The 21,402-nt window shown below is 59.0% G+C and overlaps 4 protein-coding genes across 13 annotated transcripts in view; 2 read left to right on the top strand and 2 right to left on the bottom strand.

The window, feature by feature from the left end:
• Window positions 1-316: 316 nt before the first annotated feature.
• Window positions 317-3,079, bottom strand: AGRP (agouti related neuropeptide). 2 transcript variants are annotated; one of them, XM_083851939.1, is made up of 4 exons: window positions 2,941-3,079; window positions 1,633-1,821; window positions 1,418-1,512; window positions 317-612 (listed from the first exon to the last, which is right to left on the bottom strand). In XM_083851939.1, exons 2-4 carry the CDS (start codon window positions 1,805-1,807, stop codon window positions 421-423), a joined length of 462 nt encoding a protein of 153 aa, XP_083708065.1. In that variant the 5' UTR covers window positions 1,808-1,821; window positions 2,941-3,079; the 3' UTR covers window positions 317-420. The 2 variants fall into 2 exon arrangements, with proteins under 2 accessions (XP_083708065.1, XP_083708066.1); XM_083851940.1 differs by lacking the exon at window positions 2,941-3,079 and having other exon boundaries at window positions 1,633-1,985.
• A 1,280-nt stretch (window positions 3,080-4,359) lies between these two features.
• Window positions 4,360-10,466, top strand: LOC310905540 (SNF-related serine/threonine-protein kinase-like). The gene is made up of 6 exons (XM_083851935.1): window positions 4,360-4,492; window positions 5,909-6,510; window positions 8,274-8,415; window positions 8,614-8,826; window positions 8,950-9,087; window positions 9,174-10,466. Exons 2-6 carry the CDS (start codon window positions 5,940-5,942, stop codon window positions 9,940-9,942), a joined length of 1,833 nt encoding a protein of 610 aa, XP_083708061.1. The 5' UTR covers window positions 4,360-4,492; window positions 5,909-5,939; the 3' UTR covers window positions 9,943-10,466.
• A 1,331-nt stretch (window positions 10,467-11,797) lies between these two features.
• On the top strand, window positions 11,798-15,695 carry SETD6 (SET domain containing 6, protein lysine methyltransferase). The gene is made up of 8 exons (XM_083851938.1): window positions 11,798-11,992; window positions 12,084-12,228; window positions 12,437-12,578; window positions 12,868-13,062; window positions 13,253-13,376; window positions 13,813-13,993; window positions 14,208-14,350; window positions 15,204-15,695. The coding sequence occupies exons 1-8, from the start codon at window positions 11,906-11,908 to the stop codon at window positions 15,510-15,512; spliced, it is 1,326 nt and encodes a 441-aa protein (XP_083708064.1). The 5' UTR covers window positions 11,798-11,905; the 3' UTR covers window positions 15,513-15,695.
• Window positions 15,696-17,762: 2,067 nt separating this feature from the next.
• Window positions 17,763-21,402, bottom strand: part of CNOT1 (CCR4-NOT transcription complex subunit 1) — a 60,024-nt gene continuing 56,384 nt past the window's right edge. For all 9 annotated transcript variants that reach the window (XM_083851924.1, XM_083851928.1, XM_083851926.1 and 6 more), the window contains 4 exons: window positions 20,171-20,351; window positions 19,656-19,788; window positions 19,436-19,570; window positions 17,763-18,856 (listed from right to left, as the gene is read on the bottom strand). In XM_083851924.1, the coding sequence (XP_083708050.1) occupies window positions 18,778-18,856; window positions 19,436-19,570; window positions 19,656-19,788; window positions 20,171-20,351 (528 nt within the window). In that variant the 3' untranslated portion in view covers window positions 17,763-18,777. The remainder of the gene's footprint in view (window positions 18,857-19,435; window positions 19,571-19,655; window positions 19,789-20,170; window positions 20,352-21,402) is intronic.

The following is a 21,402-nucleotide window of genomic DNA, read 5'->3' as shown; positions in this document are numbered from 1 at the left end:
ACCAAGTGGAGCTCAGGAGATTTCCCCTGCACATCGGAAAGTGTTTCTGTGCGGTGCAAGTGGCTGAGCGCAGGCACAGGTCACCCAGAGGGGCTGCGGGGTCTCCGTCATCAGAGGTCTCCAAACCCACCTGGGCTTGGTGCTGGGCACCGGCGCTGGGTGGCCCTGCTGGAGCAGGGTGGCACCGGGTGACACCAGGAGGTCCCTGCCCACCCCAGTCGCCTGGTGAAAGGCATCTTAGGCAGCAGGTCCCGGGCCACCCTCGGTCCCAGGAGCAGGACACCAGCCCAGCTCCTGGCACAGCCCCACTCTCAGCGACAGGTTTGCTATCGGCTGCTTTATTGGAGCTGCGGAGGAAGAGGCTCGTGGGGAGAGGCCTGTAGTGGCCCCGAGGGGCGAGGAGCAGGCAGCCCTGTGGCACTAGTTCTTGCCACACGGGAAATTGGTGCTGATCTTCCTGCAGTAGCAGAAAGCGTTGAAGAAGCGGCAGTAGCAGGTGGCGCAGGGGTCGCAGCAGGGGATCTGGTGGCCCAGGCAGGACTCCAGGAGGCGGACGCACCGGCGGGGAGAACGCTCTTCTCGGCCCGGAGCCTGCAGGGCTGTGGATGACGCCTGCCAGAGGGAGGAGGAGGGAGAGGGTTTGTGGTCTGCCAGCTGGTGATGAAGAACTGTTTTGGAGAGAGCCAGGAGCCCAAGGCAGCTCCATCTCAAACGAAATGAGGCTTGCCAAAACCAGAGATATCCAGAGCTCAGCCTGGCCCCAAGAGAAGAGACTCGGGGCTTTGTGCTGAACCCTTTTTTCACTTCAGTGGTTGATCCATGAACCCCTTGGGTCGGGGGCAGCAGGAACAGGTCCCGCTTGGACCGTCCAAGGGGAAGGACAGGGTCCGTGTGTTACTCCAAACGGACCTGACGGTCCTCGACAGTGGATTCCCCGCTCCCATTCCCTCTGGCTGGAAGTGTCCTCACAGTCCCCGCTGATTTTTACTGAACAATTGGTCTGGCTTGAGAAATTTCAAAAGAGGATGTTTCATGCCCATTTTTCATTACGGAAATGTGTGGTGGGAAGTTTCAGTTCCCACAATTTCTTAGGAAATTAGGCAGGGAAACCTCACCTGCCCTCAGAACTTCCCTCCCTCCAGCCAGTTCCCCTCCCAGCCCCTGCAGCAGCGTCCCTGGAAGGCCAACCCCAAAGGAACGGCTTTCCCAGCCCCGTGATGTCCAGCTTCCCAAGCTCCCAGCATGTCCACGCTCCTCAGCAGACAGCGAAGGGATGCTCCCTTCCCAGACCACGTTTAGGGTTTGCTCAAAACCACCCTGGCCGCTAGGGCATGGAGAAGCCTGGTGTGGCTCAAAGCAGCCCTGGTGCTTTTTTATTATCATTTTTTAAGGAAAACACAAGGTCACAGAGCATTACCTGTGGTTCCAGCGCACTGCTTTTCTGCAGGAGGTCACCATCAGCTTCTTGGACCTCCAGGGCCATCTGATCAAACTCCGGCCTGGGAAGAGCTCCTGCAAAATAGAGAGGGGCTGGACACTGGCACTGCAGGGCAGCTGCTGGCTGCGTGTGGGCTCCCGCTTCTATTTTGGGGGCCTGGGTGTCCAGCAAGGGACGGGGAGCACCGGACTCACCTGCAGGCTCCACCGCCACCTCCTTGACTTTACGCAGCAGGCTGGAGTAGCGGGCTCTGTCTGCCCCGTACAGCCCGGCGCTCATCTTCTGCAGGTGGCCGTGGCTGAGGTCCGAGGTGAGGATGGCCTGGATGCCCTGCAGCAGCCCGTAGCACAGCAGCAGCACGTTCAGCATGGTCCTGGGGTGACCTGCAAGGAGGGGGCATGGCCAAGGGCAGCCCGTGCCAGCTGTGACATTGGCTTGGGTGCTCTCGTGCACCCCAGCTCTGGGCCTGCCTTCTCCACGATGTTCCCCAGCTAGGTGTTCCCACCAGGAGATGGTGCTGCCACCAGGAGATGGGAAGCCCTCGGGCACAGCCAGTCCTCCTCTTCAGCCAGAAGCCCCTGTCCCATGGCCTGGCAGGGGACAAAGCCCCCACGGGTGGCCCAGTGCCAAGCCTGGCACCCAACTTCAACAGTGAGAACAAGAGGGAAGGCTGTGAGGTCTGATGCTCTGTCCCCCACTACCGGACTTCAGATGGGAGTGTCCAAAGTGATCCGAAGCTGGTTCTGCCTCCCGGAGATGGGACCTGAGCTGTTTGTGGAGGCTCAGGGTCTCCCTGCCCATCTTCCAGGCCGCCGCGAGGCCACACGTGCCCACCTGCCAGTGCACAGGCTGCGGCCGAAACGGGTCCCACGAAGCTCCTGCCTGGCACTTAGGCTCACAGGGCACAGAAATGCCGCTGGTTTTAAAGGCCAGAAGCTGGTCCTTACAGCCTGGGCTGCATCTGGGCATATAACCCCAATAACCCACAGAGGCTCAGCTGGATGGCTGATGTGTGGGGGGCGTTCGCGTGCAGCCTCCTCTGCCTGGTCAAGCTGTCTGGAGACTGGGCAGCACCATCCAGTGTCCCCAGGTGGGACCAGCCCGTGGTTTCCCCCTGCCCCAGTGCAGGGCTCCCTGCCCGTGGGGGAATCCAGATTCTCCTCTCCCAGTGCGGGACAGGGCTGTGAGCTTCAGCAGCCTGAAAACCATGCGGGGAGCCAAAAAGGGGACCCGGCAGCGGTGACCCTGTCCCACGCAGGCAGCCCAGACCCGTGACACCCAGCTCCCGCTCCTTCGGCCGGGCCAAAAAGCCACTCAGGGGCTCCAGCCTGGCAGCCTGGACCCACTTACCTCTCCTCACCCCACAAAACCACCCCACGCTGTGCCACGGGAGACCCCCTCCATGTCCAGGGGACCCCCACGGCCCTGTGTGGGGTGCCCCCATCGCTCCTCCCACCCGGCCCCGCGGCCCAGACCCTTCCCTGGGGCAGAACCCCACCGACCTCCGGGCACAGAGGGGCTCCGAGCGCGCTGCTCCGCCAGGCTCGCTGGGAGCGCGGCTCTCCGCTTCGACGTCCTCCCCGCATGCTTACGGGAATTTATATCGGCTCCCTGTTAATTAAGTGCCGCGGCCGCGTGACTCCGCTAACCACCGGGTAGGTGGGCTGCTCTGGAAACGGGGCTTCGGCTGGCCGGCGAGGCGGGCGGTGGGGCGGTGCGTGGGAGGGAGGGCTCCTGCGTGGGGCTGCGGCGAGGAGCTCGGCCCCACCTGCCCCAAAATCCAGGTGAGGCCACCCAGCGGTGCGAGGTCCTGGCTGCCCTGTGCTGGAGGAGCCGTGGGGTCCCATGTCCCATGGGGGCCCGTGCCAGAGGAGCCTCTGGCTGCACCCGGCCTCGCTCCATCATCCCTCCGCGTGCTTTGGAGAAACCTGCTCCCAGACAGAGGAACATCAGCGCTGCTCTCCCCAGACACACAGAGCTCTCTGCTGCTTTTTGAGGGTAAAATTGCCCGCCCCTAGCTCCTGGCGTGAGTCCAGCCACAGCTCAGAGCCCATTTGCAGCCTCCACTCCCAACCACTACCCGTCCGCAGGGCCTCGGGGCTCCCATCTGTGCTAACTGCGCCTCTCCTTCCTTGATCCCTTCCAGAACCTGCAGCGTCTCCGAGCTCCCGCAGGAGCTCCCTGCGCACCCAGGGCTGGCCTCCGCCACGGCGAGGACAACCAGCAGCACCAGCCCCCGGCCCCGACGGCGGCTTCCACGGCCGCATGGCGGATGCGGCTCCTCGAGCTTCTCGGTGCCGGGACCTTCGGGCGCCGCACCCAAACCCAGGGGAAGCTGCGGCGAAGCCTGGTGTGGGCTGGGCGGCAGCAGCTCAGCACCCGCACAGCCTCTCACCGGCCCTCCAGCCCCGCACCCAGCCGCGATGCCCCCATCCTACCCACACCGTGGGGTCCCCCACGGCCCACAGCCGGGGTGCAGGCCCACCCTGCGCCCGCTCCCGGCAGGTGCCCGTGCCCCATCCAGCACCACGGGGCAGCTCCATGCCCCCAGCCCCTACACCCCGGGGGGGTTGGTTCTGGGTCCCAGGGGAGGGGGCAGCGCTGCCACCGTCCCGAAGCGGTGACGCCAGCCCCGAGCGGGCTCAGCCTGGCTCATTAGGGTCTGGCTGATTAAGGCCCGGCTCATTAGGGCCTGGCTCATTAGGGCCCCTTCGGCGGCCGCGCTCGGAGGGCTTCTGGGAAGGCATTAGCGGAGCGCGCTGAGAGCTCCTTAACCGGCGGGAGCTTTTTTTAGCCCCCCGGCCCCCTAACGAGCTAAACGAGCCGCCCGCCGCTTCCAGGAACGGCCCCGGGCTCCGCGCCCGCCCCCCTCCCACCGCCCCGGTGCCTCGCTCAAACCCCCGGGGCCGCCCCCCCCCGCGCTGGGTGCGCTGAGCTGCGCCCGGCCTCGGCGCGGCGCCGGGGCCCTTTAAGGCGCGCCCCCGAGCCGCGTGACGTCAGCGGGGCGGGCGCGCCGGGACGCAGCAGCCCCGCGGCCCCGAGCTCCGGCGGGCGGTGAGAGCCGGGGGGGGCTGGGAGCGGGGTTTGGGGTGCGCGGGGGTCTCAGAGTGGGGCTTCGGGGTGTGCAGGGGGCTGGGAGCGGGGTGTTAGGGTGCGTGGGAGTCTGGGAGTGAGGTTTTGGGGTGCACAGGGGGCTGGGAGTGAGGTTTTGGGGTGCACGGGGGTCTCAGAGTGGGGTTTTAGGGTGCACAGGGGTCTGGGAGTGAGTTTTCGGGGTGTTGGGGGTCTGGGAGTGAGGTTTCGGGGTGCGCAGGGAGCTGGGAGCGGGGTGCTGGGGTGCACTGGGGTCTCAGAGTTTGGTTTTGGGGTGCACAAGGGGCTGGGCGTAGGGTGTTGGGGTGTACCGGGGTCTGGCAGTGGGGTTTTGGGGTGTGCAGGGGTCAAGGAGTGGGGTGCCGGGTGCTGGGAGTGGGGTTTTGGGGTGCACAAGGGTCTGGGAGTGGGGTGTTAAGGTGCACAGGAATCTGGGAATGAGGTTTTGGGGTATTGGGGGTCTGGGAGTGAGGTTTCAGGGTGCTCAGGGAGCTGGGAGTGGGGCGCTGGGGTGTGCAGGGGTCTCAGAGTGGGGTTTTGGGGTGCGCAGGGGGCAGGGAGTGGGGTGTTGGGGTGCACAAGGGTCTGAGAGTAGGGTGTTGGGGTGTACAGGGAGCTGGGAGTGGGGTGTTGGGGTGTCCAGGGGGCTGGGGGAGTGTTGGGGGCCCAGGAGTGGGGTTTTGGGGTGCACATGGGGCTGGGGGGATGGAGGTTGTGGGATGTTGGGGTGATGAGGGCTGGAAGTAGGGTTTTGGGGTGTGCAGAGGACTGGGGGTTGGGGTGCCCAGGGTCTTGGGGTTCTGGGGGGACTGGAGGTGGGGGTGCTGGGGACGAGGGGGATATTGGGGTGCCCAGGTTAGTGGGGTGCTGGGGACCAGGGGGTTGAGGTGCTGGGAGGCTGGAGGTTGGGATATTGGGGTGCTGAGGAACTGGGAGGTTGGGGAATGTGAATTGGTATTGGGGTGACTGGAGGTTGGGGTACTGGGGTGCCCAAGGGGATGGGGACTGGGGGGATACTGGTGTGCCCAGGGTTGTGGGGTGCTGGGGACTGGAAGTGGTGTTACTGGGATGCCCAGGGGACCGGGGTGCTGAGGGTTGGGGGATGTTGGGGTGCCTGGGGTCGGGGGGTGCTGAGATCCTGGAATTTGGGGTGTCAGGGTGCTGGGGATGTGGAGGTTGGGGTGCCCGAGGTGCTGGGGACCTGGAGGTAGGGGGGGTTATCGGGGTGCTGGGAGGCTGGAGGTGCTGGGGACCAGGGAGATACCGGGGCGCCCGGGGTGCTGTGGGCCACGATACCGGGGTGCAGCGCCGTCGGTGCTGGGGCGCTGGGGACCCTGGAGGCGGGGGGTGTCCGCTCAGCACCCCCCTGCCCCGCAGCGCCCCATGCCCGTCCCCGCCTGACGCCGCCATGGCCGAGGGCAAGATCGCGGGGCTGTACGACCTGGAGCGCACGCTGGGCAAGGGGCACTTCGCGGTGGTGAAGCTGGCGCGGCACGTCTTCACCGGGCAGCGCGTGGCCGTCAAGGTGATCGACAAGAGCAAGCTGGCGGGCGAGGCGGCCGGGCAGCTGCTGCAGGAGGTGCGCTGCATGAAGCTGGTGCAGCACCCCAACGTGGTGCGCCTCTACGAGGTCATCGACACCCACTCCAAGCTCTACCTCATCCTGGAGCTGGGCGACGGCGGCGACATGTTCGACCACATCATGCGGCACGAGGGCGGCCTGGCCGAGGGCCGCGCCAAGCACTACTTCGCGCAGATCGTCCATGCCATCTCCTACTGCCACAAGCTGCACGTGGTGCACCGTGACCTCAAGCCCGAGAACGTCGTCTTCTTCCAGGAGCAGGGGGTGGTCAAGCTCACGGACTTTGGCTTCAGCAACCGCTTCCAGCCCGGCAAGATGCTCACCACCAGCTGCGGCTCGCTGGCGTACTCGGCGCCGGAGATCCTGCTCGGGGACGAGTACGACGCGCCGGCCGTCGGTAAGGGCGCAGCGCGCGGGTGACACCCGCCCCGAGCTCGTGCCTCCCTTGTGTGTGCGTATCGCCCCGCCAGGATGTGGTGTGTGGGTGTGCACGGGCTTGCTCTGCTTGCGCTCCCCTTTCCCGTGGAGTTTTGGGCATCCTCAGGGCCCCGGGGGATAAATCCTGCACTGGGACGTTCGGCCACAGCGAGGGGTGGTGACGGGAGGCAGAGCGAGGCTGAGCCCGGCGCAGCTCCGAGCCGGAGGTGATTCGGTGCCGGAAGGAAACCTGCTCGGGATGCCGCTGCCTGCAGCTCGGAAAGTTTCCTCCGCTCAGCCCCCGCCCTGGTGGAGCTTCCTGCCGGGGTTCGGGGCCCGTCCCGGGGCACGGGGAGGCCCCGCGGGGACAGCGGGGACGTGGGAGGAGAGGCAGGGCTGGGAGCTGCGCCAGCTCCGCTGGAATTTGGGGCAGGAGGATTGAGCAAAACAAAACGCTGGAGCTCTTAAAGGCAACGGCCCGGTTTCAGCACGGAGGGAGAAGGATCCTGAAGTGGAAGCTGGCAGGGCTCGGAGGGGAGGTAGAAACACGAATGCCTAGCTCTGCAGAAGCAAATCAAGCGAGAAAGCCAGCGCAGATGAGAAATTTAAAAATGCAGGCACTTAAGGAGCTGAAGGTATTAGCAGAGAGCCCCGGGCCTGTGCTCAGCATCCTAAAAATAAACGATTCTGCAATAGCAAGAAAATCAGTCTCTGAGCCGCCACGGGGGGCGGGAGCGCTGCACGGGCGCGTTTCTGCAGCGGGTCTGTGTGGCAGTCACAAGGAGGCACGTGAAGATGACTGCTGCGGCTGGCGGCGGGGCTGGCCCCGTCCCTGTCCCCAGAGGAGGGCAGCGAGCCCGTTTGGGCCGGTGCCCACGCAGCTGGGAGAGCTCAGAGCCGCCGCAGCCTGTAAGGCAGCGGGGAGCTCTGGTGGCGGTGCCACCCCGCTTCAGGGACCCCCTCCAGGGGGGCTGGCGCAGCAGATGCGGGCTGCGGGTGCGTGCTGGAGCCCTGACCCTAGGGGACCCGGATGGATCATGGGCACCCAGCGCTGCTCCTCCTGGTGCCTGTGCACGGCTGTCCCCGTCCCTGCTGCCCACCTGGGCAGGTGGCCCACTGGTGGCTCTGAGCGACAGGGACGAGGCCGTGGTGCTGTGATGTGCCCTCGTGAGGGTGCTGTCCTGCGTGGGAGCCCTGATCCCAGCCGTGGCCGGGTCCTGCCACTGCCAGCCAGAACCTTCCTGCTGGGTGTGCTTGGGCCAAGACCCCAGGCAGTGGTCTTGGGGCTGTGCGGAGCTGTTGGGGTCATGCAGCCCCTGGTCCCACCTGTCCCCGGTGTCTTTGTGGTGTCCCCTCCAGCACATCCTGGCGCTGGGATCCACCTGGGACCTGTGTGGTCCGTGGCTGAGCTGAGCCAAGTGCAGGTGATGAGAAACAATGACCAGGAGGTGACAGAGCAGGTGGTCTTCACGCACTGACCACCGTCTCTTTTGTGAAGTCCCTGGGGACCTGCTCAGATGTGGGACGGGTGAGGTCCTTCCCCACATTGGTGGCGCCTGCCGTGGGGCAGGACCCGGAGCAGTCCCCCCGAGGGGCGCCGTTCCTGCCTGCGCCCTGCTGGAACCTGCTGGGGGGTACCTGGGCTCTCCTTGAGGGTCCTCAGTGAGGCTGGGGACACCGGCCTGGCCGTGGTGGTCGCACTGGCTGGGGTTGCTGAACCTCATCCTCATCTTCCTCTTGCAGACATCTGGAGCCTGGGCGTCATCCTCTACATGCTGGTGTGCGGGCAGCCGCCCTTCCAGGAGGCCAACGACAGCGAGACGCTCACCATGATCATGGACTGCCGCTACACCGTGCCCCCGCACGTGTCGGCGCAGTGCTCCGAGTAGGCATCTCTCCCCACTGGCCCCGTGTAACCCCGGGGTGGGTGCCCCCGTCCCTGTGGGTGCCCCGTCCCCATGGGTGTCCCTGTGGGAGCCCTGTCCCCACCCCCGTGGGTGTCCCAGGATCGGGTTGGGGATGGGGGAAAGCTCCCGGCTGTGCTCTGATGGAGGTTCCCGGTGTCGCTCCCTTCCCCGGGCAGTCTCATCTCCAGGATGCTGCAGCGGGACCCCCGGCAGCGAGCCTCCCTGGAGCAGATCGAGGGCCACGCGTGGCTGCAGGGGGTGGACCCGTCCCCCGCCAGCCGCTCCCTGCTGCCCCTCACCTCGCACAAGCGTGTGTCCCGGGAGGAGCACGAGATCATCATCCAGGCCATGACGTGCGGGCACATCGCCGATCGGGACACCATCCAGGAGTGAGTGTCGGGCGCGTCTGTGGCCGGGAGAGCGCGCTGGGGAAAGAGGTTGGAGACCCCGAGGGTCGCTCCTGGGAGCGCGTCCCTCGGGCGCTGACGCTCGCCCCTCCCCGTGTCGCGCAGGGCGCTGGAGGCCGACCGCTACAACCACATCACGGCCACCTACTTCTTGCTGGCGGAGAGGATGCTGCGGGAGAAGCAGGAGGAGCAGGGCCGCCGCCGGAGCCTCCTCTACGACCTGGCCAAGCAGGTGCAGAGCAGGTGAGCCCTCGCCGCCCCCCGCCACCCCCAGCCCCATGCACAGTGTCAGGCTGGGCGCTGACTCCTCCGCTCCTCCCCGCTCTCAGGACTGACCTCTCGGACACGTTCAGCCCCGTGGATGGCACCGGTGGCCTTCAGCCCGGCAGCCCCCAGCCACCCTCGCTGTCTGCCTGTGGGGACGGCAGTGACAGCAGCCGCGGCGTCCGCCAGCCCCCCCGGGTGCTGCTGAAGGCCCCCGCCATCGACACCACCATCACCAAGAGCGCCCCGGCCCTGCAGCAGATCTGCGAGGAGGAGGAGGAGGAGGAGGAGGAGGAGGGCAGGCCCGCCGTGTTGGAGAGGAAGAGCAGCTCGCTGAACCAGGAGCAGATGCGAGATTTCCTCCGCGCCGGGGCCCGCCGGCTGTCGTGCCGCGGGGAGGTGCCGGGCTGGGGGGCCGAGCCGGGGGGCTGGGGCGGGCGCCCGGGTGCCATCGGAGGCGGGCGCGGAGCCCCGGGGCCCCTGGAGATGCGGGGGGACAGCACCGGGCCCCCCAAGGAGAGGGAGGGCATGGGGCGCCCCCAGGAAAGGGGGCCTGTCCTGCCACCATCCCCAGACCCCACGGACAAATGCCAGGGGCTGGGCAGCCCCCGCGGCCGTGCCGGGCGGCCGGTGGAGACCTCGGGCCCAGGGGGCACCGAGGCGGGCGCGGAGAATGTGATAAAGCTGGACCCGGGTAAGGGCAAGAGCGGCAGCCTGAGGGACCGGATCCTGCAGTTCCCGCTGTGCGAGAAAGCCCTGGCCTTCAAGATCCGTCCCAGCTCCAAGGAGAGCCTCCTGTCCCTGGGGCAGTTCAACTGCTGCCATGTCATTTAGCCCCGGGCGTGGGCCGTGTCCCCCTGCAGCCCCCGGTGCTGGCGGGCGCAGGGCTGCTGCACTGCTTCCACCCCGCTCACCCCCATCGCCCCCAGCGGCCCCCTCCCTGCCGCGGGGCCGGCTGGGCATGGGGGGGGCTGGGCTGGGGTCCCTGCCCTCCCCGCTGCCCCCAGCACCCCTACCCTGGGCTCAGGGACAGGTGGGCAATGACATTTTTTTAACTACTAGAAATAATTTTTTTAAATAGTCTATTTTAATGTAATTAAATAAAGATTGCTATATCCCCCCCCCCCAGCCCCAGCACTCCTGGGACTGTGGCCCCAGGGCCAGGCTGTCCTGCCTGCACCCCCAGCCTGTCCCCCCCCCCCCCCCAGATGCGCTTCCTATTTATTACCTCTTTGTTTTCTTGCTGGCAAGAAATGAATGACAAGTGAGGCGGGCGCTCGGCCCGCTGTGCGCTGAAGGGATTGGAGCCGCTGGGAAGCAAAGTTCATCGGTCCAATAAACCACGCTGCGGGTTTGGAGTGGTTACCTCTTCTCTCTGGGGGGGGTCTCCGAGTGGGGTATTATAGGAAGAGGAGATCATGGCGTGGGTTGGGCAGTGGATGGACAGATGGGCAGGCACGGGAAAAGAGGCAGCAGAGGGTGCCTGGGGCAGGCTGCAGCCCCTACAGGGCCACCGCAGCACTCGGGCTCCCCTTGCTCCCACCTAAATGATAAAGCTTTCGCCTGAACAGGGGCTTGAACCCTGGACCCTCAGATTAAAAGTCTGATGCTCTCCCAACTGAGCTATCCAGGCTCACATTTGGGATTTTGGGTGATGCTCAGAACAGCCCGGTGAGGCCCCCATGTCCCTGTGCCACCAGGGCGATGAGATGGGGACTTGCTGCTACCACCAGGCTGACCCCAGAGCCCCTCTCCCTGCCCCTGCCCCTTCCCCGGGACGCTCGGCCCTGGGCAGGGAAGGGGCAGCTCCGCGGGGCAGCTCCGTCCATGCGGGGCCGGCTGAAGGCAGGACGGGCAGCGCCTGACCTGGGGGAGAGACGGGGCTGGGGACTGGGCACGTCCTGGGGCTCCTGCTTCTGAGAGCAGTGGCCTGGAGCAGCCTCTGCCCCGTGCCAGTGCCCGGCTCCGCTCTCCCCGTGCAGCAGCAGCCCCGAAGCCTGCGCCCCAGCACCACCAGCTCCTCGCCCCGCACAGGGATGGGCCCGCGGAGCCACGGCTCCCGGGACACGCTGCGAAGGCCCAGCACGGCCTCCTCCAGCTCTGCCCCTTCTCCTGGCACCGCGGGATGCCCGAGGGCAGCCGTGGATCCTCTGAGGGAGGCAGGGGGGGAGCAGGGCCCGAGGCAAGGCCCGGAGCGCACGGCCTCCGCCGCGCTGCCGTGATCGTATAGTGGTCAGTACTCTGCGCTGTGGCCGCAGCGACCTCGGTTCGACTCCGAGTCACAGCAATGGTTTTGCAGAGATCCGGCGCAGCGCCACGTTGCCCGTTTTGCTCTCCGAACTGTTCCCCTCCGCGCCCCCGGCTGGCTGCTGGGCCCAGCACCGGGCTCCCCGGGATGGGGCGGACGTGGGGAGCCCAGGGAAGGGGCGCGAGGCGTCGGAGGGCCCGGAGCCTGCCTGCAATTAGGGAGGGGAGGCCGTGAAGGAGGCCGTGAGGGGAGGCTGTGAGGGGAGGCCGTGAGGGGAGTCCATGAGGGGAGGCTGTGAGGGGAGTCCATGAGGGCCCAGAGCCAGGCCCCTCAGCGGGGGCACAGCAGCCGGGGCCCCCTCCATGGCTGCGTGCTCTCTTTTTGGGGTCACCCCCATCACGACGCCCCCATCTCATTAACCAGCAGCGCGCTAATTGCCTCCCCGAGGAGATTTTAGCGGGGGGGGGGGGCGCTGTGAGGAGGCGGCGTTCCCGCCCCGCCGCCCTTTCGGTCCCTCCGCAGCCACCGTCCCGGGCTGGCGGCAGCGAGATGGCGGCGGGCGGCGGCGGCGGAGGGGACCCCGCGGCGGCCTTCGTGGCGTGGTGCGGGGCGGCCGGCGTGCGGCTCAGCCCCAAGGTGGGGCCGGGGGGGCCGGAGAGGGGCAGGGGGGGCACGCAGCGGGTCCCCCCCTCCCCCCCCCCCGCTGACGGGCAGCCTCTCGCCGCAGGTGCGCCTCAGCAGGCAGGGCACGGTGTCCGGGTACGGGCTGGTGGCCGGCGAGGAGCTGGCGGCGGGCGAGCTGCTGGTGGCCGTGCCGCGCCCCGCGCTGCTCTCCCAGCACACCTGCGGCATCCGCGGCCTGCTGCGGGACGGTGAGCACCGGGGGGGTGCGGGGGGTCCCCAGCCTGCCCGGGGGGCCGCTGGTCCTGCCCCAGCCCTGCCAGCAGCAGCAGCCCCCCCGGCTTCCATGCAGGGGGTGAGGCCGCCTGTGGCATGGCCTATGTTCGGAGCAAATGGATAAAATCTGCCCTTAACCTGCTTTTATTTGTTTTTTTTCCTCCATCACCTCTCGGTCCGTAGCCCAGGACTCTCTGCAGAGCCAGTCCGGGTGGGTGCCCCTCCTGCTGGCCCTGCTCTACGAGTACACGGCCAGCACGTCCCCGTGGCGGCCCTATTTTGCCCTCTGGGAGGACTTCAAGAGCTTGGATCACCCCATGTTCTGGTAAGGGGGTGCGGGGGGCTGTGGGGTGGCCACAGGGGACAGCTGCACCCCACTGCAGTGACGGGGCTGCTGCCCAGGAGGCTTGGGGGTGGAGGTGGTGCTGTGAGGTGGCTCCATCAGTCCTCTGCCTCCCTCAGTCCTCCGTTCAGTTCTGCCAGTAGCCTGAGGGACCCTCCCAGGCCCTACCTGCAACAGCAATCAGGAATCCGGAGAGCAGGGGGAAGCTCAGATTCTGAAGGAAGGACTTTACAGCCCCTTCTCGCTGAAGCTGCTGTTTTCTTTGCACCAGGCCTGAAGAAGAAAGGACAAGGCTGCTGCAGGGCACAGGCATCCCAGAAGCAGTAGACAAGGACCTGGCTAATATCCACCTGGAGTACAGCTCCATCATCCTGCCTTTCATGCAGGCCCACCCCGATGTTTTTGACCCCAAGGTGCACACACTGGAGTTGTACAAGCAGCTGGTGGCCTTTGTCATGGCTTACAGGTGAGAAGGGAGGGCTTTGCTCTCACAGAGGGGAGACAAAAGGCAAAAGGCAAGTCGTAGGATGAGGGGATGGTGAATGATCACAGACTGCGGTATTTGAAAGGCTGCAATTGCATGGGAGTGCAACTGTAAGCTGAATCCCTCTACTGCAAGATGTAAAACAGTCCTGTCTTCATGTCCCTTGTCTTAGTTTTCAGGAACCGTTGGAGGAGGAAGACGAAGATGAGAAGGGACCCAATCCTCCCATGATGGTACCTGTAGCAGATATTTTGAATCATGTGGCCAACCACAACGCCAACCTGGAATATGCTCCCGTAAGTGCAAAGCCGTTGTGCCAGGCACCATCCCAGAGTTGAGCCCCTGTTCCTGCGAGGCTGGCTCTCCGACGCCACAGCAGCACTACTTACCTGCCAGGGCAGCTCGCGCAGTAACAGGAAGCTATTTTGCTTGACACATGCAGCTGCTGCTTGCTTTGCCTTAGCCAGGACAAACTTACAGAGAGCTGAGTCTCTCTGAAGACACTTGCTGTAGGACAGGACGTGAAGCTTGTTTTTCTTGTTGCCTGCTATTGTGCACACAAGGTAGCTTTTTCCATAGGATTATGCGTAAGGGATTGCACATACCTGAATCATGTTCCTGGGAAAGTCTCTGCTGAGGGAAAACCCAACGCCCCTGCTCCAAGAAGCACCCTGTTTATGACTGGTAGCATTGCCACAGCTGCCTTAGAGCCTCTCCCCTCTCTGCTTGCAGAAGTGTTTACGAATGGTTACAACACGGCCCATCAGCAAAGGGCAAGAGATCTTCAACACCTACGGGCAGATGGCCAACTGGCAGCTCCTGCACATGTACGGCTTCGCAGAGCCATATCCCGGCAACACCAACGACACGGCCGACATCCAGATGGTGACAGTGCGCAAGGCAGCGATGCAGCGTGAGCAGCCACGGGGGGACGGGATGGAGGAGGGGTGGCTCCTGTTAAATAGCGATGTAATGAAACTGGGCTCAAGGATAAAGGGAAAATGAGGCTCTTCCGTAGCATTTCAACTGCTGGGGCTGTGCCTTTTTTCTGCCTCCTGTTTCCTGTTCCCCACTCACCACCACTGCAAAGTGAGTTGGCTGTTGCAGCTCTGTTGCCTTCCAAACAGGTGCCAAAAATGAAGCACAGCAGCAACTGGTCTCAGAGCAGTGGGACTTCTTGTGCCAGCTGGAGATGGTGGGGGAGGAAGGCGCCTTCGTGCTTGGCTGGGATGAGGTGCTGACAGAGGAAGAGCTGTCTGTGACCCTCAAGGTAAGCAACGCTAGGTGGTTACCAGGTGGTCAGAGCTACGCTAGGAACACCACGGACATTGCAGCTGTTTGAACAGCATGCGAAATGGTGAAATGAAGGCAGACAAGCATGGGAAGGGATTTTGGTCCTAATAGTCTATGGGAAAGGAAGTCGCAGGTGGCTTTGCGCTGTTTCACATGCCTCTGAATTAGAGATAATGGGGAAATAAACAGTAGAAACAAAAACTTGAGCAAGGTAGAGATAAATTAACTTGGCTACAGTGTTAAAGATGAGCTTTGGGCAGTGGCCAATTGCTGGCTGGCTCGAGGCGCGTGTCTGAGGGTCTCTAACCACTTGTATGACCGATTCGGGCACGTGGACAGTGGGGCTACGGTGAAAGTATATGTAGTGGAGAAAAACGGCAATAAAGGCCTCCTGTTCAAGAGCCATCAGGAGTCTGTGTCTTTCATCCCTACAGAAGTCCTGTGTGGGAAGTGGTAAGGGTGTAGCTGCCAGGCTTCCCATGGCACTGTTACTGTCCTTCCTTGGACCAGCCACCTGCATTTACTTGTATGCTGCCCTCAAGCAGCTCTGTAGGGTTGTTAACTTTGCAGGCAGCAGCTGAGATCTCCTGTTTGAAAGCTCTTCTAATCATGGAATCATCAAGTGGCTTTGGTTGGAATGGACCTTAAAGATGATCTAGTTCCAAGCCCCCTGCCATGGGCAGGGCTGCTATCTAAGCTCGTTTTACTTGTACTGCAGCCGAGGAACAATTCACCTGCTCCCTGTGGCCCTAAGACTGCAGTTCCCTAGGGAGGAAAGCCTGATACACTCACAGTGCCAGTGACGTGTCTCTTTGCCTGGGTCATTTCAGGTGCTGTGCATGTCAGAAGAAGAATTCAAGGAGTATAAGGAACAAGATGGCTGGGAAGACGACAGTGAGGAAGAGGAAAGCTCCACCCTTTCTAACGAAGCTCTCTCCAGACTTAAAACCCCTTGCAAGAAGCTCCTTTACGACAGTGTGCTGCTGACCCTGGAATCCTACGGGTCAGACCTGAAAGCAGACCAGGACTTGCTAAAAAAGGAAGCTTATGAGAAACTGAGTCGAAGGGAGCAGCAAGCTTTGCATGTACGCTATGGACAGAAAAGGATCTTGCATCAGCTGCTAGAACTGGTACGCTAAAAGCCTCACTGCCCCTGGAAGTGAACTGCCTGGAACTGTGCTCGGAGAGGGAAGGTCAGCCTTCAGCCTTCCCTTCTACAGCAGAGAATGGATGCCGAGATTGAATACGGACCCATTTGTTCCTCACGGTTTGTGGCTTTTCAGCTACCTCTACATAAAGATAAAAAAAATTCTTGCACAACAATAGCATTGTTGGGTGGCCTTATCTTACAGGGAAAGCTCTGGAGCACAACTACTGCCTTTTTCTGGAGGACTTAAAATCCAGATCTTATGGTTGCTTAAGGAAGATGGACATACACCGTCATAATAAAAAAAGTGGGTTCCCTCATCTAGCATCCCATGTTTAAGGCAAGAACCGAGCCATGTCCAGATGAACAGGGCAGAAAGAAATCTAGCTGGTAAGTTCAGAGTAGGGATGCTAACAAACAACTCTTCATACATAGTTTCTTAACGCTGAGCATTTTACAAGTATGAGCCCATCCATCTCTGTTTTTTACATAGGCTCGGTATGGCACAATGTTTCCTTTTACCTCTGTAAAAGGCTCTTCTGTAAGGGCTTGAGAAGACCCCATGTAGGAGGGTCACAAGTCTGCAGCTGCTGTGGGTTAAGCATTTGATACCCGCACTCCAGCTGATACAGTCCCTGAGGCTCAGGCCCTGCTCTGAGGGAACATTTCTTACCCAGTGCAGTCTACTTGAGCAGAGTGCAAAGCCCCAGCTAGAAGAGATAGATCTTTGCTGCTGCTGTTACTGCAAACCAGCAAACCCCAGACTGTATCCCCAGGTGTAAAGGTCAGCTACAGCCCTAACTGCACTGCTGGGAACCAGGCTGCTTTAACATTACCCAGGGTGCATCCCCCCACCCTTTTACAGTGGTGCAACATAATGGCTGTTTCAGAGTCCCAGGCTTGGCTCTTCCTACAGCAGGCTACGCTTCAAACTAGGCACACAGCGAACAGAAAGCCTTAATTTCATCAACATGAGTACATTCTGCCCAGGGCCTCTGCTGGCAAGGACCCTGTTAACCCCTGCAGAGTGACCCCAGGGGTATTTGACAGTACCAGCTGCAGGATCCTTACCTGGTAAGAGAGGATATATATGAGGTGTAGTTGCCTCTATCCTACCAGCCTGTAGGTAGGTAATTAACTTTGCCTAATGCAGTTTGGGGTCTTGGCCGAGTCCGCTTTACCTTCCACCCTTTTACACCAGCCTAACAGTTCCTAAGGCCGGAGGGGAACTAGCCGTGTACAGCAGCATTAGTACAGAACCAGAGAGACCTTTGAGCTTTAGCACAGCCAGTGTTAGGAGTCAGCAGGACAAGCCAAGAAGCTCTACATATGGTTTACTGAAGTTAAATGGCAGAGAAACCCCACCAAATTTGGACTGAAACTTGTTACTGATAATCACTGAATTCTAACCAGGAGGGGAGAACAAGCTAGGAGTTTCAATACTGTAAAAAAAAAAAGATTCCAACTTTAAAATGCCCAATTTCAGCACAACTGCTGAACTGCCAAACAAAGGCCAGGGAAGTGTAGGAACTGGTAAGCAACTACTTCTTTAAGTTCTTGAGCCACAGTCCACCAGCATGTTTGGCTCCGCGGTCCCTTGGATGTGATTTTCTCTCTGTGCAGCAGAAGCACAGACAGGGAGAATCCCCTAAAGCTCAGCAGGAAATCCTGACCTCTCCGCCCATGCAACAGGAGGTGACCAGTTTTAACTAGAAGTGTTGTGTAAAGAAGGAAGCAGTGAATCCCTTTTCATAGTACCTGCTGGGTTGTATGGTGTAGGCTAGAGGAACGTTAGCAGAGTATTAGCAGTGCTAAAGCTACCTATTCTTACAGGTTAACCTAGCTAACTAGCAAGCTTGCACAGATGCCTGCTGAAAGGAGCATCTTATCAGTGAGCAAATAATTAGAAATTAAGCTGGTGTGCTACCTTTGCTCTGTGTCCCTCCACTGCAGTCTCCTTTCCAGCCCAACTTTGTCAGAAACAAACTCTTTGTGAACTACAGCGTCTCCATCTCCACACAACTATTGCGCCCTTCCCTTTTGCACTTCAAAACAAGGCCTTACCTATGTGTAAGATCTTCCCTCTCGCCTCAATCCTAGAAGCAAACCCAGTTACTCTTGCTAGGCACTGTCCGAAATACACTGGAAAGCTGCAGATTTTGGATGGGTGGAAACAGACTTTGAAAGACATCAACTGGCCAGGTAGGATGGAACTGGAGAGAATAAGCACAGGGGCACGTGCTGCATGTCATGACTTTAATGTGTAACTACAGTATGCATACATACAAGAAGTGGGAGAACTAAAGCCCAAGAACTAGAAAGGCTACAAAATACAACACATGGACCAATACTTTACAAAACATTCAAAATCCTTACAAAATGGGCTGTATTGGTCCTTTTTTTCTTCGCTTTCGTTTTTTTTTTGCGTGTTTTTTTTTTTTTTAAACAAACTTATACTGTGTGGTCACAGGGTAGGGAAAGGTCTAGATTTATTCCCCCCCCCTCCAAAATTTACAAGTGTCAGGAGGAAAAACAAAACAAAAAAGAAGCTATAGGCCTGGTCTCTGGTTTCTTTACTAAAAACAGCTGACCCTCTCCCAAAGGGCCTGAGGTGTGTCTTCTCCAACAGAAAGGAGGCGTTCTCTGACTGCCACTCCACTTGCTGTCTGTCAGCATTTGATGGGGGTGGGGGGAAAAGAAAAGCTGAACCTCAAATCCCTCCCTCACCCCTCCCCCTACTCCATAATATTCCCATATTCCAAACATATCTGCCTTTTTCGTAAAACAACTTAGTGATTTAAAGGTCCCCCATCCACATAAAGAAAAAATAAGTTACATAATAATATAACTGGCTTTTCAATATTCTTTGGGAGTCTGGGAATGTCAGGACAAGGAGGTCTGCCCCAGACAAGTGCTTGGCATCAGCAGCTGCCCCTTTATTACAAGCTGGACAGGCACCAGTTACCCACCTGCCTTTTACACAATTTGCACAAACCCAAAAGTCCAGACAAACGTTTCTGTTCCTTGTATTTACACTAGTTCAAAATGATATTCACAGCATCTTCTCAATTTTGGCCAAAAGTCAAAAACTTGTTTCAAACTTTGGAACGTGCCCACACAGACTTTCACCCAGGATCTGTTGCATGTACCCAATCGAGGGAGCTGGGAAGGTCGGGAAGAGCCTTACGGATTCTTCTGTCGGTCGATGGGACGGGGACCTCCAGGCCGGCACGCTTACCACACGAGATGCAGCTCACCTAACTGGCACCCGTCCCTTCCATCACTTGCTGGGCCTGCTTCTGCCCCATGCAGCACTGTGCAACCGACTGGAACAACCTGAGCACAGAAGCAGAGCATCGTTAGCTGTGTGAAGGGCACTCACCCCCTGCAATCTGACACACTGCCATGTCCATCGCTATAGGTGCGCAAACTCACGCTGCATGTGAATTAGCAAGCCCTGAGCACGGCAAAGGGGCCAGGATCTGATCTCCAGTGCTACTACATCACGGAAATGCAATGCCCTCAGCTCAGTCCCCATTAGGATACCGAGGAACAGTGTTTGAACAGTGCTGGTGTTATATAGCAGGCTGCTCTGAACCCTCTGTACGGAGGCTGGCAGCAGCCCTGTTCCCAGTTCCACAATCTTTCAAAAGCATCTCCAATGTCTCCTCCCTTTGCAACCTAAAACTTCACTGTGGAACAAACTTCCACACACACAGGACAAGAAAAATTAAGCATCTCTCACAGTAGCCTGACTTGACTTCCAGTAATCCCTTTACATTCTGCTCTCAGGTTGTATTTCCTCCTATTACGGCAGCAAACAGTGCTTGCACTACAAAACACCAGAAGCTCGAGGTACAACTCAGCCTCTGCTTCAGATATATTGTTTTAGTCATGTTGTTAAGTTATACTCACTTCTCAATTTCTGGAGCACAGTGAACAAATTCATGGTTCCAGAATTTAAACGCTGGATTTTTTATCAGCTCAATGAAAGTAATAAGGAGACCCCAGGGATGAGGCCTATTTACAATCAGTCGTTCCAAGAGAACCCTGGAGTCCAAAAATAAGAACAATTAGACCAAGAAAAAACTGAAATACACAGGGAAGGAAAGCGAGAAGCTGAATTCCCTCTCACCTAGTGATCTGCTCCTGGATAGCCTCAGTGTTGGCCTCTGCAAACAGGTAAAGCATGGTGCAACTGAAGTAGTGGGTGTGACTGTTGGGATATCGCAGCTGGTTGGCAATTGCGTTCAAGAAGAGGTACCGACCTGCAGAGGAGGAACAGCAACTATGGATGGTTTTGCTTACATACCACACACACACGCTAAAGAAACAACTCATATGGGCTTAAGACTGAGGTTTGTGAGCCTGCCCTATACAGATTCAAGAAAGAAGAACAACTAAAGAACCCTATCAACCTGCACAGTAAGAATTCACTTCCTCTTCATTAAACTGTTCTCTCATTCCCTTGCACACTTTCAGCATTTGGTTTTAATATTGCTCTCATATTCAGAGTTCAGTGTTCTAATGCAGCACTACTTACTGTGAATCCACAAGCAGCTATGTGGAATCATCTTCTGCATTTCTCACAGCTCAAGCAAGGTGCTGTTAAATTAGAAATGACGTGAACTAAAAGTATTCCCAGCTCACCTTCAGTGTCCAGGTCTACAGCCAAATTCTGGAAGATGTCCATGTGTGCTGAGTGGGTAATGGTGCTCATAGACGGTGTGCTGCCTTTGTTGTGGATGTGCGCAATAGCTTGAGTACCTACGTAGAGCACCAGTGCATTAATCAGCTGGATGTTGTAGCGGTTGCCAGGTTCATTTGATACCTAATAGGAAAGATACAAAAAGCATTAACATTCTATGTTCCTTCAGTAACCTACGGTACAGCATGTACAACAACAGCCCCCAGATTGTCTTGGTTATACAGAAGACAACATAGTTAGATGCCCACGAATTCAATCTGGCATTTTCCCTTTTGCAATACAGTGGTTATACATTCAAAAGCACCCAAGTGTTGACAGACCTGACGTAGAATTTTTGCACTCCCTACTTGAAAGAAAAAGATCTGGTGAAGGCAATCTGAATTCACTAGCCGTGCCACAGACTGCCTCAGACACGCACTGCTTGTGTGAATGCTCAAGCCGGAGCAATTTTCTGAGGAAGTCTGACTTCAGTCTTGAGTTCTGTTGTAAGCCACACCTCGTGATGTGCTAAATGCATAGAGTTGGCTAAAAGCTCTGAGCTGGGCTTTAGCTAATTTGTCTTTTCTACACCCCCAAAGCATTATCATGCAGATCCACAGACTTCAAAAACTAGTAACCACTTGGAGTAAGAATTTAATTAGTTTCTAAACCAGACTGCAATTGAGTTAAAGAATGCTGAATATCAGACAATGCCTGTGTAAACACCGCTGGAATCATGTGATGCAAGCCACAGAATTCTTTATCACTCAGTGATAGGGGACAAAAGCAAGCTTGATACAATCAACTCTGACTACATTCTTCTCTAAGATTTGCAAGGTTGTGCACTAGAAACACGCAGGCAGAAGAGTCAGAGCTTCAGATAACCTCACTATAAGCATTTTGCAGCTCACATAGATAAAACCAACTTCTCTTAAATTAGATCGTTTCAGGGTTGCTAAAGTCAACACTCCTGTTTTCTTAAGTTGCCCCTTGATGAAACTGCTTATCAGACTTAAATAACCCTGCTGGGGGGCTGGGGAAAGAAATACTCAGTGAAGCGCACTTTCAGAGGCTTTTCTACTGTTTGGAACACATGCTTGCTACACACCGACATAATCCCTGCAAGGAAGGAAGGCGACTCAGCCAATGAGATCATTTGTCTCACACTACTCATTAAATCCAGCATGCTCAGAAC

Source organism: Anser anser (genome assembly GCF_964211835.1).
Source record: "Anser anser genome assembly, chromosome: 11".
In the NCBI taxonomy this organism is placed as follows: domain Eukaryota; kingdom Metazoa; phylum Chordata; class Aves; order Anseriformes; family Anatidae; genus Anser; species Anser anser.
The sequence above is the reverse complement of the archived record's forward strand: the minus strand, read 5'-3'. Positions and strand labels throughout refer to the sequence as shown.

Bases quoted from the DNA above. Each gene is read 5' to 3' on its own strand.
- AGRP (XM_083851939.1), bottom strand. From the start codon at position 1,807: ATGCTGAACGTGCTGCTGCTGTGCTACGGGCTGCTGCAGGGCATCCAG. The intron at 1,513-1,632 runs GTGAGTCCGGTG...TCTATTTTGCAG, and splicing joins GGTGGCGGTGGAGCCTGCAG to GAGCTCTTCCCAGGCCGGAG. The intron at 613-1,417 runs GTAATGCTCTGT...TCCCTCTGGCAG, and splicing joins GCAGTGCGCTGGAACCACAG to GCGTCATCCACAGCCCTGCA.
- LOC310905540 (XM_083851935.1), top strand. From the start codon at position 5,940: ATGGCCGAGGGCAAGATCGCGGGGCTGTACGACCTGGAGCGCACGCTG. The intron at 6,511-8,273 runs GTAAGGGCGCAG...TTCCTCTTGCAG, and splicing joins GTACGACGCGCCGGCCGTCG to ACATCTGGAGCCTGGGCGTC. The intron at 9,088-9,173 runs GTGAGCCCTCGC...CCCCGCTCTCAG, and splicing joins GCCAAGCAGGTGCAGAGCAG to GACTGACCTCTCGGACACGT.
- SETD6 (XM_083851938.1), top strand. From the start codon at position 11,906: ATGGCGGCGGGCGGCGGCGGCGGAGGGGACCCCGCGGCGGCCTTCGTG. The intron at 12,579-12,867 runs GTAAGGGGGTGC...TCTTTGCACCAG, and splicing joins TTGGATCACCCCATGTTCTG to GCCTGAAGAAGAAAGGACAA. The intron at 13,063-13,252 runs GTGAGAAGGGAG...CCCTTGTCTTAG, and splicing joins GCCTTTGTCATGGCTTACAG to TTTTCAGGAACCGTTGGAGG.